The sequence below is a fragment of the Carlito syrichta genome, unplaced genomic scaffold (assembly GCF_000164805.1).
Source record: "Carlito syrichta isolate Samal-C Ts95f unplaced genomic scaffold, Tarsius_syrichta-2.0.1 Scaffold302945, whole genome shotgun sequence".
In the NCBI taxonomy this organism is placed as follows: Eukaryota; Metazoa; Chordata; class Mammalia; order Primates; family Tarsiidae; genus Carlito; species Carlito syrichta.
In genome coordinates this window covers 474307-487903 of record NW_007247041.1, presented here as the reverse complement: position 1 = coordinate 487903, position 13597 = coordinate 474307, and the positions used below count along the sequence as shown (strand labels likewise).

The following is a 13597-nucleotide window of genomic DNA, read 5'->3' as shown; positions in this document are numbered from 1 at the left end:
CTCCCAAGGTCGGGTCTCTTAAAAAAAAAAAAAAAGAAAGAAAAGAAAGAAAGAAAGAAAAATCTCAATGTCATTGTAGTTATAGATGTAGATGCAGTACTGATACTGGAAGGGTCAAGGCATAAAACTAAAGGTTGAAGTTAAGTTTCCATCCTTGGATTAGATCAAGTAAAATTCCATTATTAAACCACAGTTCAAGATGCCCAACAAACACCTGAAAATTCTTAGAAGCAATAATAGTTATTTATATACTAGTCAACTTGTTCATTTTCAAGCTTACTACATTTTAGATCTTTTCTGAAACAAGGGAGAATTTAAATTATCTAACTAAACAAATAGTAAACGAAACAATGAAAAAATAAAACAGTACCTTTATATCAAAATTACAATCAAGTCTTCTAATTAACACGATGAAAGTGCCAGACGAATTGTCTTTTAGTGGTGGAGGCACTATGGGTTCACAGGCATTCTCTGGTTTTGAGTTAATCAAAAAACCCTGAAAAATAATTGGCAATAAGTTATCTCTAGTTTCAATGAATCCACCAACTTACTGCTTCAGACATCCTTTTAAATTTGTTTCATGTGTTATGCATTATGCTGAATGTATGATCTAGTACTTCAATTGCTCGCAATCCCAGAACTCCTATAGCAGTATTTGATTTCACAAGCATTTAGTTTTCTTTAAAAAGTTCAATTTTTCTTGTATTAAAGTTTTTTTAAAAGAATCATGCAAAAGTCAATCACCCCAAAGACAACTATTGCTAACATGTTGGCATATTTTCCGACAATTTTTGACATTTCTAAACCAAGCAAATACTTCTTACAAAATAACTTTTAGCTGGGCACAGAGGCTCATGCCTGTAATCCCAGCACTTTGGAAGGCGAAGGCAAGAGGATTGCCTGAGCCCACAGGTTCAAGACCAGCCTGGGCAATAAGGCGAGACCTCATCTCTACAATAAATTTTTTTTAAAAAATTAGCCAGGCGTGGTGGTACACGCATGTAGTTCCAGCTGCTTGGAAGAATGAGATGGGTCAGGCTCAGTGGCTCAGCCTGTAATCCTACACCTTGGGAGGCTGAGATGAGTGAATTGCCTGAGCCCGTGGGTTTGAGACCCGCCTGGGCAACTTGGTGAGACCTCATCTCTACAATAAATCAAAAAACTAGCCGGGTGTGGTAGCACGCGCCTGTAGTTCCAGCTACTTGGAAGACTGAGGTGGAAGGATCGCCGGAGCCCAGTAGGTCGAGGCTGCGGTGGCCGGGAGTGGCCACTGCACTCCAATCTGGGCGACAGTGTGAGACTCCAACTCAAAAAAAAAAAAAAAAAGACTGAGATGGAAGGATAGCCTGAGTCCAGCAGGTAGAAGCTGCAGCAGCCCTGAGCGTGCCACTGCACTCCAGCCTGGGTGACAGAGTGACTCCGACTCAAAAAATATATAAAAATAAATAAATAAAAACTTGTAACTTTCGTGCTATTAAACAATGAAACACACATTATAAATAAATTTCTAGAAACGTATTCTACAGAAACACTAGCCTGAGTATATAAAGATATATAATGGAAGGGTAGTCACTGCTACATTTTTTTCAATAGCAAAAACCGGAAATCATGTACATCACAAAGCAGCTATTTAAATAATTATTGTATCTTTATACAATAGAAAAAATAATGCAGCCATTAAAAAATGAGACAGATCTACATACGGCAAATTGAAAAGATGTTTATAAGATAACTATGAAATTAAAAAGAAGAGAGCAAGCTGCTTTCCCAGGAACGCAAAATGATTTGACATCAGAAATGTATTAATATCACATGTTATATTAACAGATTAAAATAGAGAAACCAGGCTGGGTGTAGTGGTTCACTACTGTAATCCCAGCACTTTGGGAGGCAGAGGCAGGAGGACTGCTCGAGTCTAGGCAACAGTGAGACCTTTTCTCTACAAAAAAGTAATAATAATAGTCAAAAAAAAAAATCCTGCAGTCCCAGCTACTCAGGAGGCTGAAGTGGAAGGATCTTGAGCTCAGAAGGTTGAGGCTGCAGTAAGCCAAGATCGATTGTGCCACTGTATTCCAGTCCAGGCAACAGAGTAAAGTCTCGACTCAAAAAAATAAGTATATAAAATAAAACAGAAAAACAAAATGACTATCTCAACGGATGTAAAAACAAAAATGAATAAACACATAAAATGATCACAAAATTCACTTAATTCATGTATAAGAAGCAAGCAATTTAAGCTATGAGAAAATGTGTTAACAACAGTTCCACATAGAGCTTGAACTGGTCATACCAATCACCTATTCTGTAGGATTTGGCAGTTTCTCCTGCCTTGAATCACATTGCTTGGATTATGACAGGATTTATGGTTTTGCACATGTCTTCAGGTATAAAAAGCATCACTTCTTCACTCACTCATATACTACTAGATCATCTTAATTCCATAAATATAATCAAAAACAGCCGGGCTCGGTGGCTCAGCTTGTAATCCCGCACTTTGGGAGGCTGAGGTGAGTGGATTGCCTGAGCCCGCGGGTTCGAGACCCACCTGGGCAACGTGGCGAGACCTCATTTCTACAATAAATCAAAAATGAGCCGGGCGTGGTAGTGCGTGCCTGTAGTTCCAGTTACTTGGAAGGCTGAGGCGGAAGGATCACCGGAACCCAGCAGGTCGAGGCTGCGGTGGCTGGAAGCGGCCACTGCACTGCAGTCTGGGCGACAGAGTGAGACTCCAACTCAAAAAAAAAAAAAAATATATATATATATATATATAGTCAAAAACAAATCTGTATCCCATGATCTTCATCTTCTGTATCTTCTTGCTCCTCAACATAAAGAATCACTCCAGGTAACAGATTACAAAAACACTGTATACAAGAATTATAGTAAATCCAGCCCAAAAGGTATGTTGCTGAAAACAAGATTAGCATTGATAGCTATATTCAGGTAATCTAACACTGGGCTTACTGATCAAGGCTTCTATATCAGAAGTAAATCTCGTTTTCAATTTTTTTTTTTTTTATTTGAGTCGGAGTCTCACTCTGTTGCCCAGGTTGAAGTGCAGTGGCACCGATGCCTCCCAAAGAGCTGGGACTACAGGTATGAGTCACCGGACCCAACCTCGTTTTCAATTTTTTAACAGTTATCATTATCTCTTCTACTTATCAAGGCACTTCCTCAAAGTATAGAAACAAAAAACCTGAAAAAGATTGATCCTCCTGAGACTGGTCCTTGATGTGTAACTAAATTACTCCAACAACATTGACAATAAACCGTGTCTAGCAAGACACCTTGCTAGAATTACAGATCTACATGTAAAGTCTTGACAACTGTCTTCATCTGTTTTGTGTTGCCACAACAGAATACCTGCGACTAGTAATTCATAAGAAAAAAAGGTGTATTTAGCTCACAGTTGTACAGGCTATACAAGAAGTATAGCTTCAGCACCTGCTCAGTTTCTGGGAGAGCTTTTGTGCTGCATCAAAACATGGCAGAGAAGGTCAAAGAGAAGCAGGCACATATGAAGAGGAACCAAACCTGAGGGTTGTCCTGGCTTTATAACAAACCACCCGCATAGGAACTAATCCATTCCCATGAAAACTACATCCCATCTAACTAGAATGAGAATGGCGCCGAGTCATTCACAAGGGATCTGTCCTCATGACCCAAACATCTCTCATTAGGTCCCACCTTCCAACACAGCAACAATGGGATCAAATTTCAACATCAGATTAGGTTGAAACAAACAAACAAACCATATCCAAACCATAGCAACTACTCACTGTTACCCCTTAATAGTTAGATATCCATTTGAAAAAAGTAAAAATATTGTCATATCTTACACTATACAATAAAATAATTCTGGGTAAAGATCTCCTAAGCATGGAGTGGGGGCAAGGGAAAAGTAATCTTTACCAACTTTTCAGGGAAACAAAAATATGTCAAGACCTCAGAGTAGTGAAGGATGATTTAAGACACAGAAAACATAAAACATCAAAAAAGGTGCCTGCATTAACATTTATATTTAGGCATAGTGGAAGGCAATAAAAACCAGTCAGGCACCATGGCTCATGCCTGTAATACCAGTACCTTGAGAGGCGAAGGTGAGAGGATTGCCTGAGCCCAGAGGTTTGAGACCATCCTGGGCAACTTGGCGCCTTGTGTCCTTAATATAATTTTAAAAATTAGCCAGGCATGATGGCACACGTCTGTAGTTCCAGCTTCTTGGGAAGATGAGGCGGAACAACTGCTTGAGCTCAGTAGACAAGGCTGCAGTAGCTGTGAGCATACCACTGCATTTCAGCCTGGGTAACAGAGTGAGACTCAGATTCAAAAAAAAAAAGTTGAAAAGTAAGCATAGAGGAAAAAATATTATGACATAGAAAGGATTAGTATCTAGGTTCCTAAAAATCAATATTTTTAAAACTAACACACCAATAGAAAAATGGGCAAAAAAGAAGATAATTCAAATAAAAAGAAACCTGCTTGACCAATGATCCTATAAAAAAGATACTCACCCTTGGGCCAGGTGCTGTGGTTCATGCCTGCAATCCCAGCATTTTGGGTGGCTTAGACAGGAAGATTACTTGAACCCAGGAGTTTGAGACCAACCTGAGCAATATAGTGAGACTCTGTCTCTACAAAAAATAAAAAAAAATTAGCTGGGCATGGTGGCACAAGCCTGGAGTCCCAGCTAATTGGGAGATTGAGGAGGGAGGATTGCCTGAGCCCCAGGAAGTTGAGACTGCAGTGAGCCATGATCATGCCAATACACTCCAGCCTGGGCAAGAGTTAAACTCCCCAACTTAAAAGGAAAAAAAAAAATACTCGCTCTCACTAAGAATCTAGGAAATGCCACATAAAAAAGATACCATTTCACATTCATCAGATTGACAAAAGTTTAACCTGACAATACCAAGTCTTGACAAGGCTATGGCAAAACGGCAATACTTGAATGTGGTTTCCTTTAGTGAGAAAGGAAAAAGCATAAGATTAAAACACTAAATTCAGAGGTCAAAGACCTTCTAGAATGTCTAATGGGGACTCTCAGTAAGGAACTTCCCATAAGTATCTAACTCTGGACAATGATCACATCATAAAATATTTCATTGTCAGATCTCTTATAACATTTTTAGACTTAAGGTAACATATTGATGGCATAAATTATCTCCCTTTTGATCAAAGGTACAGCCACTTCTGCCTTAGTAAAAAAAAAAATTCATAAATAGGAATTAGTACACCAACCCTACTTACCACTCTAAAAGAGAAGAACATCATGGTCCTTAGAACATCTACTCAGGTGTGGGTTTGTTCTGTACACTGAAAGTCTTGACACAAGGACTGATTGATTTATGTTTGTTCCCTATGGAAACTGGGACTTAACCAAATATACTAGCAATAGCAAAAATTAACTAAAAGTCCTATTCTTTTGGTTTTTTAAAATTCTAATCTGACATCCCCCAAAGTTATAATTCTAATAAGGTAAAGGGTAAGAATAAAGCTTTTCACTAACCTGACCCTGCCCAGAAGGTCAACAAAGAATAGGAGGCTAATTAGGGGGAAAATTAATATTTTATATCTATACTGTTAAGTAGCACTGATAATTTTTTCAAAGACAAAATGTGTTTCCCAAAAATAACTATTTTATGGATTTTGCCCAAAGATATTATAAATACACTGTTCAAATGAATGGTAAACTAATAGGAGTTACCAGTGGTACCCAAAGGTTACAAAGTCTAAAAACGGTTATCTGGAAAAAGTACCTTCTTAAACAGCCAATTAAAATAGAAAATTGCAAATAGCACTTCCCTTGATAAAAATATAAGATTTATTTTAAAACTCCAACAGTGACATGCCATATTTTAATCCATGCAAAGATTTACATTTTTGCATTAAAGCTTAAATAGCTAAAAATGTATCTGACTTTCTGATTTTCCTACTTGCATAGTATTTTTTAAAATACAGGGGAGGACAAAAAAAGCCTTTAAAGACTATGAACCTAACAATGGGGTATAAATAAGTAAAATGCAAATGCAGAATTCCAACTGAAATGTTTACTACTACAAATATCTGATGTCCTATAAATGGTTCGGATGGAATCCAGTGGGATTTTAAAACCTACAGAATACAGAATATAAGACCTATAAAAAGATCCCACCTGTCCCTTTCCCCAGCTGCTGCCAAGGTGCTTGGTCCTTCGGAGAGGGCTAAGGTCGAGTTGGAGTAAGGCCCTCACTTCATCCGGTGACTAGCACCGTGCCTGGCTGCTCCATCCCGCACTCACGGTGCCACGGCCTCCATGTCCGAGTTCGCCTGCAACTGTCTATTCGGCCCTCACCCTGCATGAAGATGAGGTGACCATCACGGAGGATAAGATCAATGCCCTCATTAAGGCCACCGGTGTGATTGTGGAGCCTTTCTGGCCTGGCTTGTATGCAAAGACCCTGGCCAATGTCAACACTGGGAGCCTCATCTGCTCTGTGGTGGCTGGTGGGCCCACACCTGCAGCTAGTGCCAGCAGAGAAGAAGAAAGTGGAAGCAAAGAAGGAAGACTCTGAGGAGACTTATGATGACACGGGCTTTGGTCTGTTTGACTAAACCTTTTATAATGTGTTCAATAAACAGCTGAACCGTGGGGGAAAAAGAAGAATCCTACCTAAACTCTCAGGGCAAAATGTAAAAGCACAATATTTCTCAACTAAGTCTCTTAATAACCATATTGAATATTAAAATTAACTTGATTATATTTTTAACATGTTTACTTAAATGGTTTTATAAACATTACACTATCGTAAGCCCACTTAATTATCATCAAGTCCTCTTTGGAAACAATGGATAGGTTGTAATTTTTAATTCTGATTCTAGGCAATGACAAAACCAGTCAGGTAACTAACTATAGAAGTTATTCATAATAATCCAACAATTTTTTAGAACTTTCTGTCTTTACCATTACAATATTTCACATCTAAATTTGCAGATACTTAACACCATTTTTCATTAGGCAGTAAGTAAACACATATTTCAAAATATCTTTTAATTGTAAACCAAGGCCAGGTGCATTCCCAGTACTTTGGGAGGCCAAGGTGGAAGGACCACTTGAGTCAAGGAATTCGAGAACAGCCTGGGCAACAAAGTGAAATCCCATCTCTTAAAAAAAAATTAAATCAAACAAACAAACAAAACTAGTAAACCAAATTTACAGTAACACAGTAACAGAGAAACACCAATGAGACTATGGTTATCAAGAGTGAATGGAGGCCAGGCGCAGTGGCTCACTCCTATAATCCCAGCACTTTGGGAGGCCGAGGTGAGAGGACTGCCTGAGCCCATGGGCTTGAGACCAGCCTGGGCAATTTGGCAAGACCTCATCTCTACAATAAATCAAAAAATTAGCCGGGCCTGGTGGCGTGTGCCTGTAGTTCCAGATACTTGGAAGGCTGAGGTGGAAGGATCGCCTGAGCCCAGCAGGCCAAGGCTGTGGAGGCCTTGAGCATGCCACCGCACTCCAGCCTAGGCAACAGAGTGAGACTCCAATTAAAAAAAATAAAATTAAAATTAAAAAATGAGTGAATGGAACTCTTTAAAACACGCTTACTCAGAAGAAAAGCTCTTCAGTGAGAAGGAATAGTTTGACTCTTTATGCTAGAATGAAAAAAGATTGCCAGCTCAGAATCACTGGGAATCACAGAAATGCAAATTAAAACAAGATAATACTTTTGCCCATCAGATTGGCAAGAGTTAAGAAGACCAGTACTATCCAGTGTTGTCAAGGCTAGAAGGAAATGAGTATTGTCATACAGTGTTAATGGGAATAAATTAGTACAGCCTTTGGAAAAACAATTTGGCAGTATCTATGAAAATTTGATTCTTCAATTCTATTGCCAGACCTCTACCCTAGTGAAATAACATCTTTGGATAAGAAACCCAAATATCTGTGTTAGGAAAGGAATAATAAACTATGACCAGTCATATTACAGAATCCCATGCCGTGCTTACTTAGCAGGAGCATGCTAGATCTATAGGTGCTGCTAGAGAAAGATCTCTAAGTCATGGGGGAGGCAGGGGAATCAAATTGCAGAGTGATTCCAGTAGATATCTGTCAGACATGGGACTCCAAATTTCCTAACCCCACTATGAATCCCACAGAAGACTGTAACAACAACAACAAAAACTGATTTCCTAGCTTCCCTCATAGCCAGGTAATTCACCAAACTGTGGCCTAGTCGGTCAATCAGAAAAATCTAGGTGTTGGATTTGAAAGTTTGGCAACCTTCTAATCCCAAAAGCCCTGGTGCCTCTAGCCCAGGGATTGGATTTGGAAGCAACCATATGAGGGAACAGTCTGGCAAAGAACATCTTTTTGATTAGCTTGAGTGGCAGTAGAGGCAGAACGTTCTGAGGTGAAACCACAGAGGTTCTTTCAGGATGAGAGAAAAAGTATACAGTTTGAGAGTCCAGTGCATCAATCCTCTATGAAGTCAATCCTGCAAGGTGGTTCTCGTTTTACTCCAAAAGCAGTTTGGAAACTGCTTCTCCAGACTAGGATATTCTGAACATCTTTATCCCCTTATAAATCCCTTTCTTGGATTTATAGGTAGAGTGTCTCTCATTACAAGAATTAAGGAATCTTTCATATACACAAATGGCCACCATCTTATGAACTTTATAAGTTCATAAATTTATGAATAAAAAAGAATTACAGGTTGGGCACAGTGGCTCATGTCTATAATCCTAGCACTTTGGGAGGCCGAGGTGAGAGGACTGCCTGAGCCCATAGGTTCGAGATCAGCCTGGGCAACTTGGCAAGACCTCATCTCCACAATAAATCAAAAAATTAGCTGGGCATGGTGGCATGCACCTGTAGTTCCAGCTACTTGGAAGGCTCAGGCAGAAGGACCACCTAAGCCCAGCAGGTCGAGGCTGCGGTGGCTGTGAGCATGCCACTGCACTCCAGCCTGGGCTGACAGAGTGAGACGCCAACTCAATAAAAAAAAAAAAAAAAAAAAAAGATTTACAGCGCACTGCATGTTCAGAAAGGATCTTAAGGCCTATAAAATCACTGATATTTAACTGAGACCTACACATGCAACTTGTGTTTATAGGTAAGGAAAAAGCAAAAGAAGTTGTTTTCTTTTTCTAGGTGCACTTCTTCTCTGTTTAAATATTTATACAATGAGAAACAGTCATACAATGATGAGAATTTTTTTAATAATTTAAGATATGTTTAAAAATTAATAGCTGGCTGGGCGCGGTGGCTCAGCCTGTAAACTCAGCACTTTGGGAGGCCGAGGCAAGAGGATTGCCTGAGCCCGGGGGTTTGAGACCAGCCTGGGCAACTTGGAGAGACCTCGTCTCCACAGTAAATCAAAAAATAGGCTGGGCATGGAAGTGCGTGCCTATAGTTCCGGCTACTTGGAAGGCTGAGTTGGAAGGATTGCTTAAGCCCAGCAGGTTGAGGCTGCGGTAGCCATGAGCGTGCCATGGCACAGTAGCCTGGGCAATAGAGTGAGACTTCAACTCAAAAAAAAAATTACTAGCTGATTTGCCCATCCCAGAGGTGCCTGCCATCCTATGTAAGAATAGTAGGTTTAGCCAGGCTTGGTGGCTCAGCCTGTAATCCCGCGCCTTTGGGAGACTGAGGTGAGTGGATTGCCTGAGCCCGCGGGTTCGAGACCTGCCTGGGCAGCGAGACCTCATCTCTACAATAAATCAAAAAATCAGCCGGGCGTGGTAGCGCATGCCTGTAATTCCAGCTACTTGGAAGGCTGAGGCGGAAGGATCGCCGGAGCCCAGCAGGTCGAGGCTGCAGTGGCCAGGAGCGGCCACTGCACTCCAGTCTGGGCGACAGAGTCAGACTCCAACTCAAAAAAAAAAAGAATAGTAGGTTTGTGAAACTTCAATACAGAATTTTAAGTTAGAACAAACTGTAAACATTCTGTGGTACAGATCTACACAATTTTATGTATTGTAATTATGTAACACAAAAACTTCATATTATCTTGGAATGGGGAAGGACTTTTGAACAAAGACCCCAAAGGTAGAAGAAAAAGATGATGATAACCTTCCTACCTTCCTTCCTTCTTTAACCTGACTTTCTTCCTTTTGCTTCTTCCCTTCCTCCCTCTTTACCTTCCTTCCTTACTTCCTACAGAGTCATAGTCTCACTGTGTCACCCAGGCTAGATTGCAATGGCATGATCAGGGTCACCGCAACCCTGACCTGCTGGGTTTAGGAGACCTTTCTGCCTCAGCCTCTTGAGTAGCTAGAACTATAGGCACATGTCATCATGCCCAGCTAATTTTTTCATTTTTTTTTAGAGGCTGAGTCTTGCTGTGTTGCCTAGGCTTGTCACAAACACCTAGGCTCAAGCAATTCCCCTGTCTCAATCTCCTAAAGTGCTCAGATTACAGGCATGGGCCACTGTACCCAGCAACAATTTTTAACTATATAAACAAAACTTCTGGTCAGGTATGGTAGCTTATGCCTGTAATCCCAGCACTTTGGGAGGCCAAGGCAGGAAGAACACTTAAAGCCAGAAGTTCAAGAGCAGCCTAGGCAACACAGCAAGACCTCATCTCTACAAAAAATAATTTTTTTCAAAAAAACTTCTAAAACCTTAAATATAAACATAACTAAAAGATAAAGGACAAATTAGGGAAATAATCTGAAGCATACAATATATGAAGCATGCTTATGAATTACTAATCACGCCAATATATGCTAAAATCGTGCCAATATATAAAAAACACTTACAAATCACTAAGAGCTGGACATCTTAATGTTAAAATGAACAAAGAGCATTAATAGTCAACTCTCTCTCTCTCTCTCTCTCTCTCACAGACACACACACACGGCAAAAAGCATTAAGATGTTTAACTTCATTAGATTTTTTAAATCAAATTAGTAAAAATTTAATAGTAACTAATATTTGAGAGGGTATGGGGAAAAAGGACAGTTTCAAGCACTACTGATAGAATTCTAAATTGTCCCAAACTTTCTGAGGGGAGACCTGGAAATACAGAACAAAATTTTAAACATGTATTCCATAAACAGCAATTCAACTTGTTCTCGTACATTTAGAAATGCAACTTTTGGAAATAAATTGATGAATACACAAGGATGAGAATATTGAGGCTTATTTACAATAGTAAAAACTGGAAAACCTACATATCTACTATGGAAAAGTAAACCAATGTTCAAAGTCCATACTATTTTATGATATTGCAAAATCATGTAGTCATTACAAATAATAATGTAGATCCTTGCCTATCAGCCTGAAAACAATGATCTAGGTATCCAGTTAACTGAAAAAGTCAGGTAACAAAGTAGTATGTTTCTATTAGTGTTAAATACAGTCATTGTATAAGCATCTACATAAATATATATGAACGTACATTTACAAACACACACAGTACATATCCTAAAAAACAGGTCTGAAATATTATATACCAAAATGTTAACAGTGGCTGTTCATAATGCAGTCACAGGCGATTTTCATTTTCTTTTTCATAGCTTTTGAATAGTCTGCCCTTTTATAAATGACTATGTATGGGTTTTATGATAACATATAGTAAGAAATGTTTTCATTCTTTAAATAATAAAGAACAATAAAAGTCACTTTTTTTTTTACAAAGATAGGTATTATTAAGTGTCTTGTGTCTTCACAATGTATTACTATTTTCTTACCTTTAAACCTTCAGCTGGAAGTCTATAACCAAATCTTGCTGGAAGATCATCAAATGTCTGAGATGCATTTTCAAAATTATACTAAATATAAAATTAAAAATAATCAAATTAAAACCAATTTATACATAACACTAAAAACAAATATGTATTAAATTAAGTAATTTTTTATTTCCATAATTCTGGCTTACTATCAATGCTTATCAAAATAAAATCAAATTTGTAAGTGTAATCCACTAGATTAGCAAGGACCATATACAATTTACAACATATACAACTGCTTAAATTGGATTCTGATTTCAACAATAATTCAACCTGTTTTTTGAATTTTTCCCACAGATAATTTCCTAGCAAAGAACTTTCTAGATGGATCATCTTCCATCAGAAAAGTTCCATTTTCTCTCTATTTAAAGGCACTGATTTAATAGAAGAGATTTACAGAATTTCTGGCTCAAGCTATAAAAGATGACTGTACCCTTGGGAAAGAAGTCATACTTATAAGGCACTGTTAATTTTGAAATAAGCTGAACAATTTTTTTTTTTTGAGTTGGAGTTTCACTCTGTTGCCCAGGCTGAAGTGCAGTGGCACGCTCACGGCCACTGTAGCCTCGACCTGCTGGGTTCAGGCGATCCTTTCATCACAGCCTTCCAGGTAGCTGGAACTACAGACATGCGCTACCACGTCCAGCTTATTTTTTGATTTATTGTAGAGACAAGGTCTCACCAAGTTGCCCAGGCTGGTCTCAAACCCCTGAGCTCAGGCAATCCTCTTGCCTTGGTCTCCCAAAATTCTGGGATTACAGGCTCGAGCCACCACACTCGGCCTAAGTTGAACATTTTTATCCAGGGTTGAAAACTGAAAAGAGTAAATTCAAATACACATACGTACACATATACATACACAAGAAGCTGAAGGTTTTCAAAATCGTTAACTACCTTCCCACTTCCACACAGATACAGATACAGACATAGCGGCATGGAAAAATACAAACATGTATAAGCAACCCTGTTTTAAAATATATACTTTTAAACCCAGGAGATAGAAAATCTACAACTATACTAAAGTATCCTTTCATTGCTTCCTGTTACTGAAGAGTTTCACTTTTATGGCTAAAATTGCAGAAATAAAATATCTAGCTTGAACTACCATATTTGTAACATTGGGACTTAGAATACATTTTGTTATTGAGTGAGATCCTTTTCAAAATTGCTTTGTCTTTCCTTAACAGCAAAATAAGGATTACCTTACACTGCCTATTAAAACTGTATTGTTTAAAACAAACAAACAAAAAATGTTCCTACAGTGAACAAGACAAACAAAACAATAGGTGCTTTACTATCTTGGTATGGAAGGAAGAGGAGTGATGCTCATGAAATTAAAATATATTCACTGTTAAAAAGTCTGAAGCAGCCGGGCTCGGTGGCTCAGCCTGTAATCCTGTGCCTTGGGAGGTTGAGGTGAGTGGATTGCCTGAACCCGGATGTTCAAGACCCGCCTGGGCAATTTGGTGAGACCTCATCTCTACAATAAATTTTTTAAAAAAAATTAGCTGGGTGTGGTAGTGCTCGCCTGTAGTTCCAGCTACTTGGAAGGCTGAGGCAGAAGGATCGCCGGAGCCCAGCAGGTCGAGGCTGCGGTGGCCGGGAGCTCCAGTCTGGGTGACAGAGTGAGACTCCAACTCAAAAAAAAAAAAAAAAAGTCTGAAGCAGAAAAGAAAGAAAAAAGAGTACCCGGAGGTACTCAAATCATTCTATAAAAAAAGATAACCTGTACACGTATTTTTATTGCAGCACTATTGACAATAGCAGAACCAGACACCCATTGTTGGTGATTACTGACAGTGATTACCGTGGAAAGTATGAGCTCACTTACTTTGAAAAGGTATTTTCCATATGAATAGACACTTCTTAAAATAAG

The 13597-nt window shown here is 39.0% G+C and overlaps 1 protein-coding gene across 2 annotated transcripts in view; it reads right to left on the bottom strand.

Annotated features, from left to right (window-relative positions):
- RNF13 (ring finger protein 13) overlaps positions 1-13597 on the bottom strand; it is a 140988-nt gene that overhangs the window by 88055 nt on the left and 39336 nt on the right. For both annotated transcript variants that reach the window (XM_008057308.1, XM_008057307.2), the window contains 2 exons: positions 11683-11763; positions 371-496 (listed from right to left, as the gene is read on the bottom strand). In XM_008057308.1, coding sequence (XP_008055499.1) covers positions 371-496; positions 11683-11763 — 207 coding nt within the window. The remainder of the gene's footprint in view (positions 1-370; positions 497-11682; positions 11764-13597) is intronic.